At 45.1% G+C, this 25,865-nt stretch overlaps 1 protein-coding gene across 1 annotated transcript in view; it reads left to right on the top strand.

The window, feature by feature from the left end:
* The window catches only part of MTURN (maturin, neural progenitor differentiation regulator homolog), a 29,077-nt gene extending 6,415 nt beyond the window's left edge, over positions 1-22,662 (top strand). The window contains exons 2-3 of the mRNA XM_005549889.5: positions 4,995-5,117; positions 17,319-22,662. Of these exons, the coding sequence (XP_005549946.1) occupies positions 4,995-5,117; positions 17,319-17,429 (234 nt within the window). The 3' untranslated portion in view covers positions 17,430-22,662. The remainder of the gene's footprint in view (positions 1-4,994; positions 5,118-17,318) is intronic.
* The last annotated feature ends 3,203 nt before the right edge of the window (positions 22,663-25,865 follow it).

Below are 25,865 nucleotides of genomic sequence, written 5' to 3'. Positions count from 1 at the left end.
CAGAAAAAAAGAAATATGTTGGGAGGCATGTGGTGAATTGTGGCTTTTATCTTTTTCTGCCATCCGTTCCCAGGACAAGAATCAGGGTTTGGTTTTGTTATTTTGCTTTAGAGACGGGGTCTCACTCTTGCCCACGTTGGAGTACAGTGGTGTGATCAGAGCTCACCGTAACCTCGAACTCCTGGGCTGAAGCATCCTACTGCTTCATCCTGGCAAGTAGCCAGGACTACAGGTGTGCGCCACCATACCCAGCTGTTTTTGTTATTTTTTGTGGAGACTGGAATCTTGCTCTGTTGACCAGGTGGTCTTGAACTCCTGGCCTCAAGCAACCCTTCCATTTTGGCCTCCCACAATGTTGGAATTACAGGTGTGAGCCGCCTGGCCAGGGATCCATTTTGGATTAAGACACACCAGTTGAAAACGGACTCCCTTGGTACCGAGTGGCAGAAAACCCCCACTTCAGTACTACGGTAGGAGTGAGTCCCAGAGGGAGGAGACACAGGAGCGTGCTCTTCCCTCCCCTGCCACCCCCACCCCGCTTAAGCACCAGGAAGTCCAGCTTCTTACCCACCGGGACTTAGAATAGTAGGGGCGCACACATTGTGCTCCCCCAAAAATGTCTGTAGGATTGAATTACCTTAATGACCGGAGACCACGTTTTGGTAAACTGGATATTCCGATATACATTGTATAAAACAGGAAGGTGCTCATTTTCCTATTTGCAGGTGACATAGTTAATGTTGTCTTAGGCTGGGCGAACTTTTATGGTAAACTCTGGCCTGACTTCACAGGAAGAAGGGTCACAGATGGCCTGTAGTCAAGTCAAGGTTCTTATCGGATTTTCTGTAGGAAAGAGTAGACCACTCAGGCCAGGTTCGATGACAGCTACTTCACTGCAGCTCAGGCCAGCCTGAGGTTTGGAGTTGGCTATAGTCAGTAATGGCAATTGCTGAAGTTCTCCCGGAAAGATATTTAAATGTCACACCACCCCCAACCCCCTTCAAATGTGTAGTTAGCCAAAGTTCTTTTTTTTTTTTTGAGACGGAGTCTCACTCTGTCACCCAGGCTGGAGTGCAGTGGCGCGATCTGGGCTCACTGCAAGCTCCGCCTCCTGGGTTCACGCCATTCTCCTGCCTCAGCCTCCCGAGTAGCTGGGACTGCAGGCGCCCGCCACCACGGCCGGCTAATGTTTTGTATTTTTAGTAGAGACCGTGTTAGTAGTTCACCGTGTTAGCCAGGATGGTCGCGATCTCCTGACCTCATGATCCACCTGCCTCGGCCTCCCACAGTGCTGGGATTACAGGCTTGAGCCACCGCGCCTGGCCATTAGCCAGAGTTCTGCTGTGCCCATGGTTCTCAAAGTGTGGTCCCAGAACCAGCCACATGAACATCACCTGGGAATTTGTTGGAAATACACATTCTCAGCTCACTGAATAGTTCATTAGCTAAATAAACTGATTACCCAGCAAAGGTGGATACATTTCTATTCTGTTATTGTGTTTGAGTGATACACTTTTCTCAGTTAACTTTGCAATTTAAACCCCCACCACCCCACTCTGATCCACACTGAAGCTGGAGAACCCCTGCTTCCCTTTAGTCCCTGAAGCCTTCCCAGGCATTTCTCCTTTTGTCCAAGGGAGGCCTGCAGGCTGCCAACGCTCTGACTACTGCCTTGTTGGAGAGTCAATATTTTCCATACCCAGATTCATGTTTGCCAGGGCATTGCATTGTTCAGAGCATTGTTGAGAGCTAGAGGTTCTCTGATTCCTGCTATAGTTTTTTTCCTGGTCAAAATGAGTATTTGGTTACAAATGCTTAAAATATTTGCCAAGTTGAAGTTACTGTGGCCACGCCCAGTACCACAGGACTCCGGGCCTTCAGTTGTCCATTTGTCTTTGTACAGGACTAGATCCTATTTTCAGGATCACCAGCCCTGCCCCTAGAAGGTCTCTCTGCTCCCCTTGGTTTTGGAATGGGCCCTGTATCTTCCTAAGAGAATAACTGCTCTGCCCGCAACCCCCCGCCTGTTAATTTTCCTGAAGAGCACGTCTGTTTTATCTGTGGACACCACCTCGTGAGATGGATAGTGCCTCTTTCTTTGCATGGGCTACTTAGAAAGCTTTGTTGGCAAATCTGTGTCCCATCTGTAGCAAGTAGCCAGGCCCTCATACCTTGCTGTTTGTCCTGGTCTCACTCTTGGATCTCATTTCTCTTCCTTTGTCTTTTTTTTTTTTTTTTTTCCCAATGACAGACTTATTTTTTTAGTTCATTTTGTCTTGTATCCCGTGATACTTTGCCAGCTGCCTTGATTCATTTTGAAAGGAAGGAATTTAAATGGAACACTTCCTTGTTATGAGATACAATGGATATGAGACAACTAGCATTTAGTAAATGATGTCTTTTAAGTGACCGTGTACACCCGGATCTGAGTCCAAACCCCATGCCACTCTATCATGTGGACAGGGATTCAGTTACAACATTTTTTAAACCTCAAAACCTAACAGAACTGGTAATACAGGTGGAGATAGCCAAATGAAGGCAGTTTAGACAGAAGGCCCTTTTGTGGATGTTAAGTCTTCCTTCAACATACAGTCCTAAATCGCTCTAAAAGGAGAGTAATGGAAATTGTGGCATGAACAATCTCTTCATGAGGTTAGAAATGCCTTAGAAACACTTAGCTAAATAAACTGTCTGATTACCAAGCAGTGGTGGCTACACTGCAATGTATGATTCTGTTATTGTTTGAGTGATATACTTTTCTAAGTTTACTTTGTAATTTGAAGCCCAGATGTACTTACTTTTTAACAAAGTAGGTTTACAAGCTTTTCATAGGTGCACCTGCTTCTGAATTAACCTCAACCCAAGTTGCCTCCGGCAGTGCTCTCACTGAGTCACATTGGGTGTCTGATTTACTCATTGTATGACCATAGCCTTGTGGCAGATGGTAAGCCCACCCCTTCCCCTCTGTCTCCCCCATCCTCCTACAGATGCAAAGGGGGAAAGAAGGTACTTACGTCCACCATTTACTGAATATTCACTGCATGCCAGCCAGGCACTGCGCCAGGTACTTACTCAGCTTCAAGTTTTCTGAAATGTGGTGCTAGATGTTAATCCCCTCTTTAACTTGGGTAATAATTTGAAATAAGCTGGAACTTTTACACATTTGAGTATGAAAATGGATGCTGAGCCGAACTTACTAAAGTAGAACTTTTGTTGTTCTTGCAGAATCTCCACTGATTAAGAATCAAGTGGCATAATGGATATACAAGTGCTTTGGGCTATTATACTTTTGTACAATGGAAGAGACTATTACATAAATGATATTGTGGTGGTTTGACAGCTTTAAGGGCCTCTCATTAGTAGGGAAGAGCATTTGAGCTGTTCACTAAATAGAGAGCCCAGACGTTGTCTTTATTGGGTTGGGGAAGTCTCTAGAGAAGTCTTCTGGCATGAGAGCAACGTGTGTTGGAAATGGACCTTTACAACTATGAAACACAGATAATTGGGGTATAAAGATGGTATCTTGGCACCTAGTTATTCTCATTTGGATCTGGGGAGTATTTAAAGTCTGTAGGTGTAGAAACCCTGCAATGAGAAGAAAGGAGAGGAAATGTGTTTATTGAGTGATAGGGATATGGGGCAAGTGTGTGCTTGGCATGGACCATGTCTCCACATAAGACCATATCCTCCTATCTAGCCCCTGCATCTTGTTCTTATCTGCCAGATAGCTTTCTCCCAGACCTCAATACTTTTTTTTTTTTTTTTTTTTTTTTGCCAGTGTTTAGCCATCATGGATCCGTCCCAACTAAAGAGTGATTCTTGTACCTGACAGATGCTCTGGTGTTACCCTGGTAACCCCATGTCCCTGACTCACTTAGATATGCAGGGCAGGATCTTCTGCATTAAGAATGCTCAAACCTGTTTCTTGGCCTTGTTCCAGATCTTTGAACATTTATGGGAGAGGCTTGCCTAGTCTTAAAGATGTGCTAAACTGGATATCCTCATATGGAAAAAAGCCTTACCCAGTCTTCAGAAAAAATAAAACCTAGACTGGGCATGGTGGCTCACGCCTATAATCCCAGCACTTTGGGAGGCTGAGGCAGGTGGATCAAGACTAGCCTGGGCAACATGGCGAAACCGTGTCTCTATCAAAAATACAAAAAAATCAGTCGGTTGTGGTGGTGCACACCTGTAGTTCCACCTACTTGGGAGGCCAAGCTGGGAGGGTCACTTGAGTCTGGGAGGCAGAGGTTGCAGTGAGTTAAGATCATGCCACTGCATTCCAGCCTGGGTAACAGAGCGAAACCCTGTCTTTAAAAAAAAGAAAAGAAAAGAAACAAAAAACCCAAAACCAATCTCCTCTTAGTATGTGTTAGATTGTGAAATGATGCTTCGGTATGATGTCCTCTTAAAGCATTTTAGGGAAGGGAAGTTTTCAGAAAGGCTTTGTTTTCCAGTGACATAGTGGTGACTTGGTGGGTTCTCTTAAGTTACTTGCATTTGGAAGTAAATTTACCACCATGCCCACTCACAGGCCAATCTGGGTAAAGAATGTCTTGTTCCAAGTTAATGCTTACAAAGTATGCTTAATTAATCTTTCAGCCATAGCTGAAAGCAAAGTTAAGGATTTTGAAGGCAAAGGCTCTGGTTTCTCCTTCCCATGTCTGAAAACCGCCCTTAGCCTGCACAAGGTGAACAGTGGAAATCATTGATGAGGAATGGCCACCCCCTGCCCTCTTTACTGTGTAGGAGCACATCTGATGACGAAAGAGCAGGTGAGGTATGGACCAAAAGCTTGGGGGCGTCTATAGATTAGACATTTTTTTTCATACCTTTCAACACAAATCAAGAATGAATGTATGAATTTTATGTAGAATGGAGGCCTTCTTCAGATTCGTGTCATTAAGAAAATCTGCTTGACTTTTCTGAACTTCACACTGAGTGTAGTGACTTTGTGTCTTTGTTTTCTCCTTCCACCGCCCATGGGCACGCAGCACGTGTGGAGTGAGAGCGAGGACTGCCTGCCTTTCTTGCAGCTAGCACAGGATTACATCTCCTCCTGCGGCAAGAAGACGCTCCACGAAGTCCTGGAAAAAGTCTTCAAGTCTTTCAGACCTGTAGGTGCCTGCTTGGCTTCTAACCACAGCTTGTTTTCTATGGTGATTGTGTTTAGAATAACAGGGGTGGTGGGGAAGGTGGGCAAAACCTGGGATGACTAATTGTTTTTCTCTTGTCTGCCCTGTGGCTTAGAGATAGCAGCCAGTATAGGGAGGGGTGGGAGGAGAGGGACGGGATGTGACACAGCTGTTTGCTGCAGGGATGATGGTTATTTCTAGCATCACTTGAGTTGAGAATCCCTGATGGGGGGGAAGCAAACAGATCCTTTATGAGACAACTGAGTATTCCTGTTCTCCTCCAGGAGACTTAGAACCATGGCACTTGCAAGCCCGATGGAGGTTCTTTTATAATAGTGGGGCCTATATTTGGGGATTGCTGGGAAGCTGTATACAGGTTATATTAATACCTCCACGTTTGTGGGTATGGAAAGGGATGAAACTGGATACTGGCTCTATTCTATTTTTAAAAAGTCTCTTATATTAGCTTACTGTTGCTTTGTTTTCCCCTTTTGGGATTTAGGAATGTGTATTTCTGTGGCTAGCTGACAGTCTGTTTTCATTCTAGCTGATAAACCTTTAAAATGAATACTGACTTCTATTTTGAATATTATCTACTTCTTTCTATCTTCATTGGAAGATAAAGTCCCATCACCAGTGTCTCAATGTTTCCCCTAAGTTCAATTCCCTGCCCACTGTAAATACTGCACATGTTCAATGGTATTTGCTAGAATTTCTATTTATTTTTTCAAATCTGTTTTAATGCTGTCTCCTCTGCTGCATTTTCCAAGCTTTTATCCTGTTTCTTTGAACATAGTAGGCTTGGTTGCATAGTAGACTGTGTCTGATGATACTTCATTTTGTAAGTCTGTTTGGTCTTCTCTTGTTTCTGCTAGTTCTCAGACCTGGTATGTTGTTTCTGTGTGTGTGGGATTATCTCTGGGTACTAGTTACTGTATTTGAAAGTTTACATGTAGGAATAAAGCAAGGCCTGAGATGACAGTACCTTCCTCCAGAGAGGATTTTTGTTTGCTTCTGTCAGGACTTGGGGGCCTATTAGTCTGAGACACCTTAGCACAGTGTAAGGCTTGTGGTTCTCCGATGGCTCCCGGGGGTGAGAAGGCAGGATGCGGGTCTGGCCTCCTGTGGCTCCTCCTCGTTCTGAGGGTGTGGGCCTCTCGGGGCTTAGCTTCAAGTGGGGATGGTGTACAGTCTGCTCCTTTGGAAGACCCTGGACTTTCACTTTGGTCCCTCTAGCTGTTAGAGTAGCACGAGAAAGCAGTGAAGTTTCTAGCTGCTTCTTCCAGGTCAACAAATGCCCTCAGGACAAAAGCAGCTTTTTATATTTGGCTTACCTCTCCTGGTTCATACTTTATATTTAAGAAGCTGTTTTTCATATTTAATTCAGCTTTTTTAGTCATTCTCAATGAAAGAGTTGGGCCCAGTCACTTTGTGCACCATTATAAGAAGTGGGATTTCACTGGCTTTTGTCACTCTGATTTGCTTAAGCAAATGATAGAAATCAAATAGAGTGACAAAAGTCACTGAAATCCCTTTTTTGTTTGTTAATTTTCTAAGCCAGTTTGGCACATTCAAAATAGAGACTTGACTTAAAAGTACCAGTCTGTCCCACATTCATTCATTCATTCAATAAATATGTATTGGGTACCCACTAGGCACATGGCACTGTGTACTGCATTGTTCCTGGCACTGGAACTAAAGCATGAGAAGCTTAGATCTCACAGAGCCTGTGCTCCAGTGGGGGGAGACAGGATAGACAAGGACACATGTAATGTTGTGAAATGATGCTAGTGATTAAGTGCCAAAGAGAAAGGAATCAGGGAACGGGGTAAAAAGTGTCAGGGGTCCTGGAATTTTTGAGTAGGGAACCAGGGAAGGCTTTGCTGAGAAGGTAACATTTGAGGAAAAACTTGGAGTAGAGAGTGGGCCATGAGGAAATCTAGGGGAATAGCATTTTCGGTAGAGAAAGCAGCAGGTATGAAGGCTTGGGGTTGGACGACACCTGTGTCCAGGGAGCAGGAGCAGCCAGTGTAGCTGAAGGAAGTAGAGAGAGGTGAGCCGGAGGAATTCCAGGAGTCTTGCAGTCACAGAAGGACATGGGCTCTTACTCTGGGGTGATGGGGAGCCCCCCAAGGGGTTAGGCAGAAGAGGGATGTGACCTGACTTCACGTCTTGAAAGTCTCTCTCTGATGACTGTTGAGAATAGGCTGTGTAAGGAGGGACAGATTGGCCACTGAGGAGGCCATTGCTGTCATCCAGGTGAGAAATAGTGGTGGCCTGGACTGGAACAGTCACGGCGGAGGTGGGGTGAGGGGTTGGATTCTGGAGATACCTTGAGAGTAGACCCAGCTGGACTTGCTGGTGGATCAGAAGTGGGATGTGGGAAAAAGGGAGAGAAGGGGGACTCCTGAGTTTCTTGTCCAAGCAGTGAAGGGAATGGCCTAGCCATCTACTGAGATGGGGAAGGCTGCAGGGGTGGTTGGTGGGGAGTTTGGGGTTGGTAATGTCAGAGCTCAGTTGTGGACATGTCAGTGTTGTAAATGCCTGTTAGACATCGAAGAAGGGAGATCACATTAGGCAAAATTAAAAAGAAATGGATTCCTCTAAATTTTAACTAGAAGAATACCTGTTGGCTAATGCGGTTCGCTTTGCAGCAGGTTTCCTCGCAGGGGCTCACTCACTGGCCTGCCGCCGGCTGCTCTTTGTGGGTGTTGTCTGTGGTGGCAGGCAGCCTCCCCTCCCTGCAGGACTGGCTCACCTGGGAAGGGGAGCTCCAGCCGGGAGTCACTGTGCTGTTTTTCTTTACCAGGTCTCCGGTTGTGTTTTGGAAACCAGGCTAGCCACATGTAAACGAGGAAACAAACGTGGTCCAAAAGAAACCTGGATGCGTAGCTGAAGCAGTTGGATTGGTTGAGGATGTTCTTTCAGGTGGTGCTGAGATGTGTCACGCGGGCCCACAGCTTTGATTTGCTGTAGCTGAGCTTCCAGGTTTCGTTTCTGAAGTGGAGCTTTACCTTGTGGGCAGGGATGTGGCTCCCCAGGTGAGGAGGCCTTGACCTGGCACAGCACGCCCTTTGGTGAGGAGGTTTATGGGCTGGGCTGCCCTCTGGCAGGGCCTGTTTGCCCGAGGGCAAGGCTGGTGGGAGGCACCTTCCGGGGCTGGTAAAGATGGAGTGCTGAAGGCCTCAGGTTTCTCCCAGTCAGGATGTGCCCCAGACTGGATGAGAAGGAGCGCCACAAACCCGAATAAAGGACCACAGAGATCCCTGGAGAAACTTTGATACACTCCACCTCCACCAAATAGAGCGCTGCTTCCCAATGGCACCATGTATCTGTTTGTTTTATATAAGGGAGCTTTGTTAAAAATAAGACATAGGTAAGGGTTTTGTTGCTGTTATCACAGTTGAAAGTATCTGTTGAAGAAACGCTTACCCAAATGCTATAGCTTATCAAGTGGTTAAACCAGCACATCATTTCCCTGAAAATACACGGGAGTCTCATCAATCCATGCAGCTGCTTTTGTGTTTATCCTGGGCCAGCCCCAGGAGGAGGGTTTTTGCCTTTCTCTTAGAGCAGCCCCATCCCGGGCTCTGCACGCCTCTTTTCCCTTGGCCACCCCATTGCCAGCCCTTTCCCCCTGCAGGCTCTTCAGAGAGGTCAGTTGCTATTTGTTGACGGCCTTCTACTGTCCTTTGGAACATCAGTCAGACAAATTCAGTTAACTTTGCTGAAGCTTGGGCACTCTTGCATCCATAGGCCAAAAGAGGGGTATCACCTCTGGCCTTCCTCAGCGGTCCTGCCCACAAAGCTAAAGCTATGCCACTTTATTTAGCACTCTTTTTACACTTTCAACATACAAACTTTGGGCCGGGCATGGTGGCACATGTGTGTGATCCTAACACTTTGGGAGGCTGAGGTGGCAGGATCTCTTGAGTCCAGGAGTTTGAGACCAGCTTGGGCAACATAGTGAGAACCTATCTCTACAAAAAATAAAAACACCACACCAGGTGTGGTGGCACTCTTGTGGTCCTAACTACTTGGGAGGCTGAGGTGAGAGGATAGCTTGAGCCCAGGAAGTGGAGGTTGCAGTGACCCATGATTGTACCGTCGTGCTGCAGCCTGGGTGACAGCGTGAGAGCTGTTTAAAAAAATGAAAAAGAAATACAGACTTCATAGCTATACACATTATCCCCCTCTCACTTGCTAGCCTTCCCCCTAACTGAAATAATCAATGTCTCAAAGTTTCCGCTCCCCCCAAGAAATCTGTTGCTGGATTTGAACGTTTAAGAAAAGGTCTCCTTTTTTCATTTAAGCCATCTTACTCTTTTATCTTTCCTCTACTTCATCATGTTTTCAACAAAATGTATCAGTCTTCTGCTGTTGCCACAACACTGCTTCGAAGGCGAGGGGCCAGGCCTAGGAGGCCCAGGTCTTGCCCTCAAGGAGTGGACTTTCTGGTAGGAGAGACGGCCACGTAAATGTACAGGAGAACCCCATCACAAGACAGAGCATGCATTTGGGTCCAGATACTCCTCTAGATGCCGTGCATGGCAAGTGAGGAAGTCCTATTCCCTGCTCTGCCTACTGCACTCTACTGATTCTTGGGGGAGCTGTTTCTATGAGCATGTTCTGCAGGGGGTTGCTTGTCATCTCTTAACCCAATTACAAGGGAACAGATACAACAGTCATGAAGAACCCAAGCTCTGTTGGCAGGCTACCTGGATTTAAAGTCTCAGTTCTACCACTTGCTGGCTGTGTGACCTTAGACAAGTTACTTAACCTCTCTGTTTTTCAGTTCATTTGTAAAATTAGAAAATTAATGATGATAGTTCCCTTAGGGTTGCAGTGAAGATTAATGGAGTTTTTGTTGGATACTCAGTACAGTGTGTTACCCATGGTAGGCACTAAGTCATTGTTAGTATGATGTGGATGGGATGAGGATACTAGACAAAATACTGTGGAGAAGTGAGCAGGTTACCGTTTGGGGGAACCTTAGATTATTGGTGAAGAGAGAAAACAATTTGCTAAGTGATTTCAACATGAAAAGGCATTAGAAGGGCAAGTCAAAAGTTTATCAACATTGGTTTTGGTAAAATTACAAACATTCACTGAGCACCTGATCCACACGACTCACTGTGTTAGGGGCTAGGACTCCAAGGAGGACCAATGGATGCTCCTGTCCTCCCAGAGGGCCACGTGGCCAAAGCGCTCAGGGTTACGGATAATTTTTATTTTCTTCTTTTCCACATTTTCTAAGTTTTCTGTGATCACATTATCAGAAAATATATTTTTTAATGAAACTCTGTGGCTTCCAGTGTATTCGAAGTACTAGGAGTATCAGTGTGAGCAGGCTCATTGAGGAACAAAGCCAGGCAGTGGCTTCATGAGGAGGTGGGACTGAAGAATAGCAGGACCTAGATGTGCTCAGAGCAGGGGCAGGGCTGGCCCAGGAGGAAGTCCAGGAAGGGTCCATCTTGGCTGCCTCAGCTCCATTTCCTTAGAAATGGCTCCATGTGGTGGAAGGTAGACCTGCTCTGCCCTGTCTTGCTCCCATGCCGTTTGGCCTCTAACAGGTACACTTGGCCTCAGTGCCCCCACCTTTAAAATGGGGGCACTACTGATTTAGCTGTCTTGTGGATTCATGGGGAACTTTGAAATCAGACTGAGAACCCAAAGGATTGTCAAAACCCAGACACTCTTAAATTTAGTCTCAGTTTCTGGCTTCTAACAGGTATTAGGAAATGTTTATTGGATGGGTAATTGAGTGTGGATTCTGCTGGCCATCTTCCCTCGAGTGACCCACACTCCACTCCAGTGACTTGCTAATGTTGATGACTCAGAGAGGTATGATTTTTACCTATTTTTCTTGCTACTGTCATATCCAAATGGCACATGTATGCAAATGACAATGCCAGGCAGGCTGTTGTTGGCCCCCGCAAGCAGGTACTGCTACTTGTAGTGGTTTCAGAAACCCCCATCTATCACTTTGGTAAGTGTGAGTTGGATAATCATCAGAGCCTTGCATTTTTCTTAAGTGACCCTCCGTTGACAGTTGCTGGTCATATGTGATTGAGCTAGAGAATGAAACAATGGCTATGGACCTAAATAATGGTGATCATGCCGTTCAGTTTTCCCCACCATCTTTTCATGTTTTATATTTAATGTCAACTGACAGACTTACTGCTGGGTGGAAAACAGTTTACAAGGGAAGAAATAGCCTACTATTTCCAATTTAGCAGCAAAACTAGATTTTATCTTTGCCCTTTCGAATCCTCTCAAAGTGTTATGGGCTTAACAAGGAACTATTGCTTCCTCGAGTGTATTCTTCTCCTTACCAACACTGTGGACGTTAGGGTCCTGAGTCCCCTATTGCCCTTGCAGTTTTGTGTGCTGTTTGGTTGCTGCTGCTTCCACGGCCCACCCTGGAGGTGGATCCTGTGGTGCTTGTAGATTCTCACTCAGTTGGCCCAAGTCCTCTCCCTGGGGTTGCTGCGTGACTCTGCGTTTCTTCTCTCAAGAAGGAGAGACATTTCTGCCAGAAAAATCCCCCTAATTCTAGTTCACTGGCATGAGCAAGATTGGTATTTTCAGTTTGCCACGAGTGGCTGGAGAGCTGCGGGTTAGATCCCACAGGAAAATCCTGTGTCCCAGAAAAAGTCCAATTCTTGCCTCTACTCATGGAGTCTGGTCAAGAGCCTGGAAAAGAGAAAGAATCCACCTGTGAGAAGCTGCCTGGGTGGGTCAGGGAAAGTTTGATGCGAAAAGATTATGCACACATGTGGGTTTCATAATAAACATTGAATGTTGACAGTTTCTCTTTTTTTTTTTTTTCTTTTTTCCTTTTTTTTTTTTTTTTTAATCACTCACGTTATGAACATTCAAACCATTCTCTTTTTGAGAAAGTATGATGGCCTCAAAAGGTAAGAGAGTGCCTCCTCCTGCCCATTGTGCTACATCCATCTTGCCACCCTTTTTTCCTTAGGGTCAGGACCCCACCAGGGGTTTCTGCATCCTGCCAGCATCATGATCATGAAGATAAATGGTGCCACATTTCCCAAATACTTTAGAGTTCTACCACCCTTGGCTCTTGGACTAACAGTATCCCCATCACCTGGGAGTCTGTTAGGGATGCAGAATCGGGTCCAACTTGAGACCTGTTGAATCAGCATCTGCATTTGAGGTAGATTGCTGAGCACATTATCCACACCTACACATAGTTAAGAAGAGAGACTGCTTAAGGGGAGTCCCTGGAAGGTGCATAAAAGGATCTCTGAAGCCACAGGGCACGTGCTCGATGCACCAAAGCCACGGTTGATTGGCTGTGCTCTCCAGGGCATAGACACCACCTCCCCTTCTTTTATGAAGACCCTCTAGCCCACTGTGCTGAGTGCCCCCTCCAGAGACAGCAGCTGCTGAATGCCAGCTCAATATGACCTCGCGTAGTTTACACTATTATCCAAAAGACCTGGAGTTGGCTCTACAGATAACAGTTACTCTCTTGGGTCTGAGGAGCTGAATTCTCCAGAGTTGGCAGCTCTGCCTTTCGGGTGCAACCTGTTTGGATGCATGGGCCCCAGCAGTGCTTATGTGATCACCGATAGCGCAAAGGAAGCTTTGTGGACAGCAAGACCCGGAAATGCCAACTCTCTTGTCCAGAGTGAGCATAAACTCTTTTTCCCAGTCAACTGAAAAAAAATTCACTGAAATAGGAATAAATGATTATAACTGTCAGGGATAATTTAAATATACCAGTCACTTTCATTTTTTGGCCCACCTTTTCGGTATGAGAATGTGTGGTTGCAGTAAAAGCCAGGGCTCCAGAATTCTTCCCAGTCTGTGTGTATGCCTGTCTCTTCTTCTTGACTGTTGAAAATTGGGATCCAGAAGTTAAATTTAGACTTGCCAACCATAGGTGGGATTGAGCATAGAGGTGAGGATGCTAGATTACTACATATCTGTATGATATGTCCCTTAGAATTCCAGGCAGTCTATTTCTGGTGCTTCCTATCCATGCTTCCAAATTGTCCCTCCTCATAAATGTGGACATTAGCATTTCATATTGCTTTTTAAAAAAAGATTTATTCCCCAGTGGAAAACATTGAAACCTCCAGCTAATAGGAATAGCATTAACAGCTGAATGGGAGTCTCCTGGGTGGCCTGGTGGGTAGGGGTGTGAAGTCTGCTATCAGATCACCCAGGTTTGAATTGAATCCTGGCTCTGCCACTTACTGGGTGACTCTGGGCAAGTTACTCAACCTGTCCAGGTCTTATCTGTAAAAGGGGGACAATAAAACTGTCCAACACAAGGTTATTATGAGGAGCAAAGGAATTAATGTGTGTAATTCTGCTTACGACAGTGCGTTTGCTGTGCCAAACCCCCTTTTTATTTTATTTTATTTTATTCTAATCTATTTTATTTTATTTTATTTTATTTTATTTTATTTTATTTTATTTTTTAGATGGAGTCTTGCTCTGTCACCCAGGCTGGAGTGCAATGGCACGATCTTGGCTCACTACAACCTCTATCTTCCTGGTTCAAGTGATTCTCTCATCTCTGCTTCCCGAGGAGCTGGGACTACAGGCACACGCCACCAGCCCCAACTAATTTTCATATATTTAGTAGAGATGGGGTTTCACTATGTTGGCCAGGCTGGTCTCGAACTCCTGTCCTCAAGTGATCTGCCCGCCTCGGCCTCCCAAAGTGCTGGGATTACAGATGTGAGCCACTGTGCCTGGCCTTAACCTCAGTAGGGAAGGCACCAGGTTCAAGAGGCCAAAGAAGAGACCCAGAGCCAGCAAATGAGACATGGGGTTTTACTGTACTGACATACAGGGGAGAGAGTCCAGCGGCAGGGGCTGGGCAGGAGAATTGCCTTACATGCAGTCCAGTGGCGGCAGGCTGGACCGAAGAACCACGTGGTCCCGTGGTGGTGGGCTGGGCAGGAAAACTGCAACCTCCTGCAATCAGTGTGCAGTGTATATAGGATTTTCACTCAACACCCTCCCGCTAATGACCTCCACCCGGCAACATTCATTTAACCCAGAACACAGGGCCAATTTTAATCCTCTATAATGACCCATGTTCCCTGGGATAGGCCATAGGCTCACGTGTTTCTACTCTCTTCGCCACTCCCGGATTCCCTAGCTCCTTAGAGATAATATAACTAGATTACATTACGTTACGTTACGTTACATCACATCACATATAGTTACGTAGGGCTCCATAGTTTGCAGATCATGGCTGCCTTCAATCTCTCATGTCAACTCCATAGTTACTATGTGAGATAGAGCGGGTATCGTGGCTCCCGCTTTACAGAGGACACTGAGGCTCAGCAAGGTGGTGACTTGGCAGAGGTCCCCAGCTAACTAGTGATCTGGCCTCTGGACTCTAGTGTCCGTGTCTTTTTCCACACACCCTCTCAATAAATCTGTAGACCCTACACTAAGATGCCTCAAAAGTCCAGAAGGCCACAGAGAACTGCCTCTCCTCTTTCCCCTTTCCAGAAGGGCAGTGAGTGAGCAGCTCTTGAAAGAGCAGTCAGAAAACTTCCAGCCCAGGGACCTGTCAGTAAGTGCGTTGGTTTCATCTGAGGTAAGGTAGGGAGCTGGGAAAAGGAACAGCAGAAGAGAGGTGGTCATGGCTACATGCTTGGTTTCCTGGGTCTTTTTCAAGAAGGCACCCTAAGCTGAAGAGAGGGAGGGTATTTAGTGCTACCTATGGTTTGGGTCAATATGAATCACCTAGGGGTGTTATGGAACAGAATCACCCATGGTACGTCTCTTTCGGATAAAGACGGCAAAGATGCAGATGCACACCTCAGCTGCACCCTTTTCATCCAGGACAGCCATTGCTAGTTGGCCACAGTGTTTTCCATGGGGTCTTAGAATCCTCCTGAAACTCCAGGCAGCCTCTCCCTGTCAGGTCTGTTAAGTGAGAGGAAACCAACTGGTCATTTGTGTTTTAGTGACATCCCTTCAGTACAATGAACAGTTATATATATATTGTTCAGGTGTTTAGGTAATTTTGCAGCTCCCGGTGGTGGCAATAGTATTTCTATTTTACCAGCTATTTAAATGTTACCACTTACTCGACACTTTCACCTTGCTGTGTCATTGAGCAGCTCTCCAAATAAAAAATTGACCACCAAGTGTAGTCATCAACGTGCCTTACGACTAGCCATCTTTTCTCTCTTTAGAGGCAAACTTTGTTTTTTATTCCATTTATGAAAATCTGGAAGGGAGACAGGAGCTGGAAAAAGAGACTTGCTTCTCCCAAGCACACTCAAGATCGGAGCACCCACTCCGGGGAGCTGAGAGCGCTCTTCCTGCCCTTCCCCTCTACGTCCACAGAGTCTCTGAGGCAGCTGCAGCATGCCCAGCTCTAAGGGGCGAGCATGTGTCTGCAGTTGGCTGTGTACGCCTTGGCAGGCCACGTGCAGTGTGACCGACAATGCCTAGCAGATGATTTTGTCCTGAATGTGTTCATAGGGCGCTGGGAGACCTGGGAGAGCTGCAGCTGGAGAACTTCAGAGTGAAGGCATTATTTTCATCAGGACTCCCTTTCCCTTTCCCCATTTCAGCAGTGGGAGGGAGTGAGAGGAAGGGGGTGACAGGACACTAGGGAGGCAATGCAATTGAACAGAATGGTCAGTCTTCTTTTTACTGTCTTGATGCAGTTAGTGTTTAGATCACTGGGGCCACTCAGTGAAGGTGCTTGAAAGCGATGGCCCTGGACACCCCTGTGTAAGAAGTCCTTGGGCCACAAGCAGACTGTAGATCTAATGAAGGCACCAGGAGACAGAAGCCTGGTTATCACAGGCAGGCCTGACAGCCAGGGCTGTGGCTTCCTGCCTGCACCAGGAGGTGGTGTTCTTATTGATGAGGCCTAGCAAATGGCACTTGGTTTCTAACCAAAGACCAGCCAGTGCTTTAAAAAAAAAAATGTTTATTTTGAACTTCCCACATAATTTTACAGCAATTGGAAAATGCAAAAAGATAAAAAGGAAAAAATTACCCATAATCTCACAATCTTTAAAAAAAAAAGGCTTAAAATTTGAGTGTATTTTACTGAAGTCTTTTTTCTATGCATATGTGTATAAATTTTAAGAACTCTGGATCAGGTGTGGTGGCTCATGCTTATAATCCCAGCACTTTGGGAGGCCAGGGCAGGAGGATTGCTTGAGTCCAGGTGTTGGAGACCAGCTTGGGCAACATAGTGAGACCCTGTCTCTATTAAAAATATGTAAATATATATACACACACACATATATAAAGAAACTCTGGGCCGGGTGTTGTGGCTCATGCCTGTAATCCCAACATTTTGGGAGGCTGAGGCAGGCAGATCACGGGGTCAGGAGATCGAGACCACCCTGGCCAACATGGTGAAACCCTATCTCTACTAAAAATACAAAAATTAGCTGGGCGTGGTGGTATGCGCGTGTAGTCCCAGCTACTCAAGAGGCTGAGGCAGGAGAATTGCTTAAACCCTGGAATTAGAGATTGTGGTGAGCTGAGATTGCGCCACTGCACTCCAACCTGGCAACAGAGCGAGACTCCGTCTCAAAACAAACAAACAAGAAAAACTCTGTATCATAATAAAAGTGCTGTTTTGTCATGCTCTTTTTACACTTATGTGCATCTTTTTTATGTCACGTCATTCAAAAATGCCATTTTGAGTGGATATATAAGATTCCATTTCAGTAACACCATAACCATTTTGCTGTTGAACATTTTAGTTGTCTCTACATTTTTAGAAATGTGTTACAAATAATAGCACCAATGAATAATAGCACCATGTGGTTTTAGGACAGAAAATACAGAATCAGTTTTTGACATCTTGGTGGGACAGTCAGCACAGTTCATTTCATACTACTGCTGACATCCCAGATGTGTGTGCGGGCACATAGCTAGCTCTCTGTGCATATGTGGTGCCACATTTTGATACTTAAAAATAGAGACTGTCCAGGCTCCCCAGTAAAACCTAGCTCTCTGGGCACTCATCCATTGAAGGATTGACATTTCTGTCTAACAAGTTTATGAAAATCATTATAGGGGTGGTTGATGGGGAAGTCTGCAGCTGCTGAGTTAAGTGCTGTTTACTGTGGATCTGATGCCTTTGGTTGTCTTCCTGCCTGTGGTCCATTTGGTGCTCACAGCTGCTTTTCTCTTGTTCTCTCCCTGTAGTTACTGGGGCTTCCGGATGCAGATGACGATGCGTTTGAAGAGTACAGTGCTGACGTGGAAGAAGAGGAGCCAGAGGCAGACCACCCCCAGATGGGGATCAGCCAGCAGTAAATCTGGGGGCTCCCCTGAGAAGCAGAGTGAGCCCCACGGTAACCTAGGCGGGGTCACTGTCCCTCCTGGGTTAGCATTTTGCATTAGCACTTCGAAATAGGACGTCTGGCTCCCAGCATCCAAATTAAAATGAAATACCTTTTTAACGACCACAAAATATCTGTGATGAGCTTTGCTCAGAAGTGACCTGAATTTCACTCCCGCTTCAGTGGGGTTTCTATGGAGTTGTCTTGGTAGCCTTTGCCATTTTGAATTTAGAGTCCATTTTGTGGCTGACTATTCTCTTGAGTTTATGTTGGAGAATTAACATTCGCTGACTCGAATGTAGAGAACTCTGAATGTATTAAGGATATGTTTTGAGTCCTCACAGGTGACCTTACTGAGGGAAAGCATGGCAGAGAAGAAATGCAGTCTGCACTTTTTATGTACTTTTTAAGTGTCCGTAAGTGAAAGGTTTCGCTTATAAAGCATGAATTTTAATATCTAGTCATTAAACTGCACAAGTGCAAATACAAGGGCAGGAAAGGATAATCACTTAGCTTTGGAGTAAGAGGGTAAGAGAGGCCCAGAAGCCTTTAAGTGTTTTGCCATTACTAAGTTACCTGGGTATGTAGCGACTGGTTCGTGGTTAGGTGTAAATGTTACTTGCTTGTTCGATTGCTTCAAAACATGCTAATTCCAAAGCCACTTTAAAAGTCTATAGTGGAAAATATAGATAGGGTGAAAGATATAATTTATTGATTTTTAAAGCTGTTTATAAGCCGTCCCACGTATAAAATGAAACATTTTACCTTCTCTCTTTCTAATGAGATGGCCACTTGTTAAATCATGAAAACATCCAGAATCCAAGTGCCACTTAAACTTTGAAGCCATAGTTAAATTTGATAGAAAAGTAAACCAGGATTAAAAGTTCTTACAAATATAATAGAATCCTTCTTTACTTTTTAAGTCTTTTATTTAAAAAAAAAAAAAAAAAGCCAAGAAAAGGATTCCATTGTGTAATTTATTTAAAAATTTAATCACATATCTCGAGGGACTTAATTGTGGTGTATTTGTAAAGGGACATGAAGGTAGGAATCTTTTAATCGTGGGTTAGCTTGGTTAAAAGGGGACGTTTTAATAATCAAGATACTCAGACAACTCACAGAAACAACTTCTGTAATAACTGGAAATACTGCTGTTATCATTTCGCCAACAATTACTTACTGGGGAAATCCTTTGTAATGCTAACATGGAATTATTCTTGGACCCTTCTGCATCCCTGGTTCTAGTAACTTAGGATGTGGAATGCCTCCTCTACAACACTAGATTAAACCTAACATCTGGGGTGGGTACGTTTAAACAGTCACACATGTGCCTGTTAGGTTGTCAAAGTTTTGAATTAAAAACAAGCAGTAGCAGCAGAGGCCACAGAACTTATGGGAGTCTTGTATATCTTCCAGGCATGTCGGTGTAAACCTGATTGTCTCAACATTCTCTGTTTAATTGATTGGTGCTGTGAGGAGTTCGGCTGCTCGTGGTAAAACAGCGTACTCCAGTTTTAAGTCATCGGGTAAAATAATAGTACAGTGGTTTCCATCTGTGCTTCAGTACCCACTTTCTGTTCTTTTCTTGAAAAGTCATACTAAAGGTTAATTTCAAGTAAAATGAATTTCCTTCTGAGTAGCCTATTAGTAAAACACAACTTAGTGTTTCTTCCATTGGGGTGAGCATATTCTGCCCTTTGCAGCCCTGCCTGTGTTCTGATTGGCTCCATTCATGAGCAAAGGTGATTGTGAGCTGTATATTACATAGATGTCGCCCAGGTTTTGTAACCTCCATTTTAATGCAGTAAGCCCACAAGAATGACTTCTGCAAGTGAAATGAGGAAGCTTCACTAGCTTGCTCCATTGGAAGGTAAACTGAAATTTTATACATTGAAGCTTAAAATCCAAATTTACATATGTTTGGAAATGGAATGGACATTAACATAAAATGTATTTTATCAAAAAAAGTGTTTAGACTTTGACCAAATACATGTTGGTATTATCATGTTAATGTTCTCTGTTTATAAAAATTGAGTGGAGATAGACTCAGCCATTCTGTGGGCTGATGAGAATTCTGGGCTTTGTTTTGCACCAGGGGTAGGAGACAGAGAACATGTCCGTATGTTACTTAATTTCCATTGCAAAATCCCAAACAGCATTAGCAGATCGAATTGTTTCCCCTAAAACTTCCTTTTTCTGAATGTGTACACATCCCTTCTTGCGCTCACACACTTGCCCACACACTCACTTCTTCCTGCGCTGTGGCTGCTCTAAGCAGGGCTGTGCATGGTGCAAAGCTGCAGTCAGTGAGCCTGGCAGCCTGTGGTTTCTGTTATGGAAATGGTTCCATGGTGAAACATGCCCCTGACCCTTCACAGACTTACCCGTATACTCACCAGGAGGTGGCAGCGGTGTGGGAGGAGTGTTGACCTTGGACGCAGGAGAGACACCTGGGTTCTAGTTCCAAGTCGGCAAAGGATTTTGTGACCTTGACAAGTCAGTTAACTGATCGTGAACAAGGGGCGTTCGCCCTTCCAGCTGTAAACACTGCCCTTCTGTGCCTGCCTTATGTGTGTGTGTGAGTAAGGAGCAACAGTCAAGGAAACTTTTAGGGATTCGAGAAGAAAATACATGCGGGATCTTGCCCAGGTGCTGCCTTTAGGATGCTGACCCCCGCACTACCTTAGAACATGTTGGTCTGTGAGTGCCCAAACCCCTGAGGGCTCGATCTCATGGGGCTGATGAAATTCTCTTCCTTAAAGGAAAGGGAAAGGTGAGGCCCCAGAGGACTTATCTCAGCTGTATATGCTCTGCCTGTGGAGACATGGCTTTTCTTTGTGTCATGGCAGACTGGGGCTTTGGAAGTGGTGTGTGTTTATCTTACCCGAGAGCGGAAGATGTGTAGGAAGAACAGCTGGAAGAAAGTGAAAGATGAGTACCAGTACTTTTTGCCATGTTATCCAGTAGAGAGAAAGTGACAGTGAAAGTAAAGAGAGAGAGAAAGTGTGTGTGTGTGTGTGTATGTGAGAGAGAGAAAGAGAGAGAATGAGGAATGCTTGATTGCTTGCTGATCACTGGGCCAGCTCTGAAATCCGAAATCATGCCTTGATAACATTACAAAACCGTGATCCTGGGTTTGAGTGAATCCTAGAGACTTTGTTATGGCTGCCTGGTTTCCTCAGCCTGATCACCATGTCGAGCAGACGTCAAGGAATCAGAGTGAAGTACGGAGCCAGGGAGGGAGGTGAGGCCCCGCGCAGTGCCTGTCACCACTGTGGATTCACCTGCACTCAGGTGTCCATTCCTGTCTCCCAAGCCCAAAGCAGCACATGATGCAATTGGTTTTCCAACAAGCAGAGTGTGAAAATTCTCTTATGTAGGGATCCTCCTTGTGTCCTGGTGCCAGAATTAGGTTTCCAGTGTACTTCACGAAAACTTCTCTCCTTTATAGTTGCTGTCATTTTTCATGTATAAACAGAAACCGTCTCTAGCACAATATATTTTTGAATATTGTTTCTGTTTCTTAAGAGCACAATGTATATGGACCTAGGGGAGCTGTGGTCCCAAGTGTCACTGGAATTTATATTTTAGGAATAGGCTTTGCATGTTAAAATTCACAAGTTGGGAAACTGGTATGAACAGATCTGATTTCCCACAGAGAGGCATGAAGGAATAGGTGGGACTTAACTTGGGGTGGGAGGAGATGAATGAAGGAAAATGGGAGAGTTGGGGTCTGACAGTTACCACCTGAGCCCCAGGAAAACTGTTTTCATTTTCACGGCTCTCTCACTGGGGGCCTGCTTTCCTCAAAGGAACTGACTGTATGTTGAGAGGCAATGCCTTGTGTTGGCATGGCTTTGCCACTGTAAAGGTGCCCCCCAGCCAAGGAGACCAACAGGGACCCTGCTCATCTGGTGGGTATCTTTCCTTCAGTAAAACCAGCTGCCAGCCTGAGAAACCTGTCTTTCCCAAGCGCAGGCAGATCTGAGAGGGGCTCCAGGCATCTGGCGGGTAAATCACAAAGCAAACTTGGGTCTCCTTGGCAGCAGGGAGGAAGCAGGAGTGCCCCCTCAGGCCAGAGGGCAGGGCCCACCTCCTCACCGTGCTTCAGGGTTGTAGAAAGAGCACAATTAATGCTCAAGCGATCACAGACCCCTCTCCCCTGCAGTGGGTGTTAGCTCCAAAGAGATGCCATTGCCGATCACCCAGTCTTCGGAGAAGCCTAAAATTTCTTTGAATTAAAAACTGATCCTCTTTCATAAAGACCCAGTCACTTCTCCCAGTTTAGTGATAACAGGTATGACACAAGAAGCTGAAGTCTTTTAGATTTTATGGAGAGTAGTTCTGAAACCTGCCAGAATGCTGGTAGCCTGTGGTGTCCATGGCGATGGGTGTCCATGGTAAAATATCTATAGCTCCTGCTTAGCGGGCAAATTGTTAAATAATATGTTGCCTTTTATATTTTTATTTAAATCTGGATTACAAAAATATAGTACCCATGAGCATTTCATGTTAGAAACCCCATTTAAAGCACTGTAAGGCTGAATAGGCACAAGCGATTAAAAGTATATGCCAGGCCACATAAAAAGAAATGTTTTAATTTGCTTAGAGCTGTATTCAAGTTGTTCGGCACCAGAGAGAAAGCTGACAGTCTGTTCTTTGTAAACTGCCTTTTCCTGTTTTTCCGTTTTGTTTTGTTTCTCGAGTTTCATTTTTTACTAAGCCCCTTCTGATACCTAGGCAGATAAAGATAAGAGCAGTGCTCGGTACAAATGTCAGCTCTGAAGAGGAGGAAGTCAATCTTCAATGCTAGGGCAGATCTTCACTATCCATGGTCCAGTCTTAATTTGAGCATGAGAGCAAAATTTAGTCATCTACACAAGAAGCAAAAGCAAGGAATAGTTGTTGAGCTTTTGTTTTTTGGTTGTTTCTTTCTTTTTTTTTTTTTAAGGCAAGAAGTGTTGCCGGTAGGGTATGTGTGCTTTCTTTAAGAAGTCTTCCTATTTCCTTTCAAAGAAATCTCTTGTAAATTACAAAACTGTGAAATGGGTTGCCAAAAACTGTTGCCCTTCGTTAGATGCTTCAAACAGTGTAAATCCTGTACTGCACCCTGTCCACCTCTGCTCCCTCCTCCCTCCCCTGAGATTGAGGACCTCATCCGACCATGTAATTACCATTCGCTTGCTATTAAAGAGCCTTTCAAACTCTGGTGGTGTTTGCCTCTTTTTTTTCTGCCTCCACAATGTTTGGTCCTAAAGGACACCTAATGTGGCTTATAAATGAAGAACAAGGAGTGAAGGACCGGCAGCTCGCTGTGTGGTTGCTGTGTGTGAGGAGGCTGGGGGAAGAGAGGGAGGAGCTGGTGACATGAAACACTGCCATTGTTCAAAGATTAATCATTTCTGTGTGATGCATTCATATGTCTATTCTGATGCTATAACTGGTAGGTAGTAATTTTCTTCTTTGAACCAATACTTTAGTTTTGTGTTTGAGAATCCTATTTTTTTCTAGCCTACTTAGGAATTCTTTGTGGCATCAATTAGAAATCTGTATTCTGTGGTCATTCTATGACATGACACCATGTCTCCACCACCTTCCTCCTGGTTATTTATTCACTAAACATGGCATTTAAATAACTTATCTGGAAGTTGATGGTAAGTTCTGTTATTTGATTAAGAGCAAGTTTCTTTCTCCAAATGAATGGGTCTCCATAGAGAGACCCATTAGATTCGATTAGATTTGAGATTGGCTTCACAGGCACAGCATAAAGGCTTGTGTGTATGTTAGATAGTGTGTGGTCCTTTGTTTTCGATGCCGCTGTTAGAGATTGTACTCAAGTGGTGAGCTGTGTGTCAGCATTTCCAATCCCGCTCGGCTAAGGTAGTGGTGCAGCAGCGAGGCAGGCGAAGCCTTACTGATGGACTGCCTTTGTTACAGTTATTCTATCCGTCTCAGAGATAGAGTTCATAAAATGCAGGTTGGCTCCTTTAAGTGCAGGGACTGGTGTTAAAAATACCCACGTTTCCCCCTCGTAATCATTCTGAAATCAGTGGCCGAGGGCAAGAGTTTCTAGCCCAGACTCCTCCTGGGCTGACTGTGGCCCTAGGCATGTCCCTTCCCCACCCCACCCCATTTCCGGCTTTGTTTCCTCATCTGTAAAAATAAAGAGTGGGGGACTTGTCCCTGAGTTCCCTTTGGGCACTAGACCTGACTTGTCTAGGGGAGTCAGGAGTCAGTAGGGAGGACAAGAAACACAGTTATGGAAACACTCACAAAACCAGGGTGGGGCGGCCAGGATTGGCAAAACTGTCCTGGGATTCTGAAGCCCTTTTCCCTAGGATCCCTTTTGGAATTGAAGACGCCAGCTGATACTGTGGCTGTGTGTTAGCCCGAATGCTTATGTCCCTGCACGTTTCTTCTGCCTTCCCACACCTTCCTTCTCTTCGTGAAAGTAATAAGGAGTCAGAACTACAACAAAATGAAATTGGGGTGTTTAGCTTAGGGATGTAATCAACAGTCTCACTCCCTTTAGAAATTAGCCTTGTTTCCATAGTGAAGTTGGGCCAAGTGGGATCCTCCATTGTCCTAGAGTTCATTGTGTACAGGTGTGGGTTGAAGGACAACAAAATAAAACCAGACCCACCACCCAGCATTTAGACCCCACACCGGGGCTGGACTAGGAGGACTTGGTGTCTGTGTACCCGAGTGTCTGTCGGGGTGGCGTTGGCCGGTGCCCTGCCAAATCGGAGTGAATGAACATTCCTGTCTCTATTTAGCAGACTTGGCCCTTTGGAAACGCAAGAAATGCATCCTGAAAAAGCTGGCACTGTGCTTCCCTCTTAGGGCCACCATAGGCAAAAAAATTCGAAGTACTCTCCCTGTCTCTGACCCTCCTTTTTTCCTTTTTGGAGTAAACGATGACACTTGTAATGATCTGGGCAAGTTTTAATTAGGCAGTCAAGGAACAAGGTAGGCATTTTTTAAGGGATCATTTAAAGTAACAAATATTTTATCCTTATTTTGTAGGGAAATATGGCAATAAATGTACAGTGTAAAAACCAGCAGTAAAATTAAGTTGGCCCTTTGGGATGCTTTTTAATTAGAAGCCTCTAGAGGTCAGCACCACATAAAGAAAGGGCTTCTGAGTTCAGGGTATGATGCCCATTTCCTGGTGGAGCTTTTGGGAAAGGAGGGTTGGCAAATGTCCAGGCTGGGGAGGGAGAAGTGGAGAGCCTTTTTCTTTATACATAAATCCTAACATTTGACTGGGTTGTTTTTTTCCCTGCTCACCCATCTTTCTCTGCAGCTCGCACACCCCTACATCACACACTGTCAGTTCGATAAACATGACTTATTGACCAGTCAATGAAGTGTTCCTTTCAGCTCATGCTGAGAAGGGCTGGGGAGATGCCGAAGATGAGATGGAAGGCACATTGCATTTTGCTTGGAGCAAGGTGGGAGGATGCTGGGTGTTCCAAGGCCTTTCAAAATATTTGTTAGCCCACAGCCTGTTAAACTCTGCAAATTGCAGTGGAACGTCAGGAAACACAGGTTTCTCCCTAGAATCCATATCTGGCTCCCTGAAGCCTGCACAGATCAGGGGTGGGCTGGGGGAGGATTTGAGCATCTTCAGGAGGTCTGGCCAGAACTGAGATAGTTGGGATCCCCTAAAAACTTGTAGACATGCCTGTGGATCCCCAAAGTACAAGACCCACGAGCTCTGTGCAGCGATGGCCGCAGGCTTCACAGACCACTTGAGTTCAAGTCCAAAACCAGAGGCAGCCTTGGGAGGCCACAGAGGCTCCCAGCGTTGCCCCGGGGTTTCATTTTGGCCCAGCAAGGAACAGAAAGGGAAAACAATACAAAGATTTTCCTCCCTTCTCTTTCGCTTGCCCCTTCTGTTCAGGGTTTACTGCTCCTGTCTACCAAGGAAGGCTTGACTCACAACACAAATCGTATTGACAATTATTCTTTGCTGTGTGATTAGATGAGCCTTGGACCCTGAGGTTCTTTCACTCACTGAGAAGATTGGTGGAAAAGACGACAAATATGTCACAGGCACGATGGAAGCCCAGTCTTAACATCTTAGCACTTAGTGGCCTAACAGCAGTTTCACTAGTACCATTAGATTTCAAAATGCAGGGTTTGGATCCTTGTGAGTGTGGACTATATTCCTTGCAAGTATGGAGCAGTCTGATGACTTTTCAGTTGTTTCGTCATGAAGCCAACAGTGCTGAGTAAATGTGCCCCCCCTGTGTGTGCTATTACATAATTTTTTTTTGTAACAAACTTTTATGTAGTCCTTGCTAAGTACCACACACTGTACTAAGTTTCTTTTAACTCATTTAATCCTTCCAACAATCCTACAAGGTAGATATTATGGTTGATATTCTCTTTTTACAGCTGAGGA

Source organism: Macaca fascicularis, chromosome 3 (assembly GCF_037993035.2).
Source record: "Macaca fascicularis isolate 582-1 chromosome 3, T2T-MFA8v1.1".
Taxonomy (NCBI): Eukaryota; Metazoa; Chordata; class Mammalia; order Primates; family Cercopithecidae; genus Macaca; species Macaca fascicularis.
This window is presented reverse-complemented; position numbering and strand designations above follow the sequence as displayed.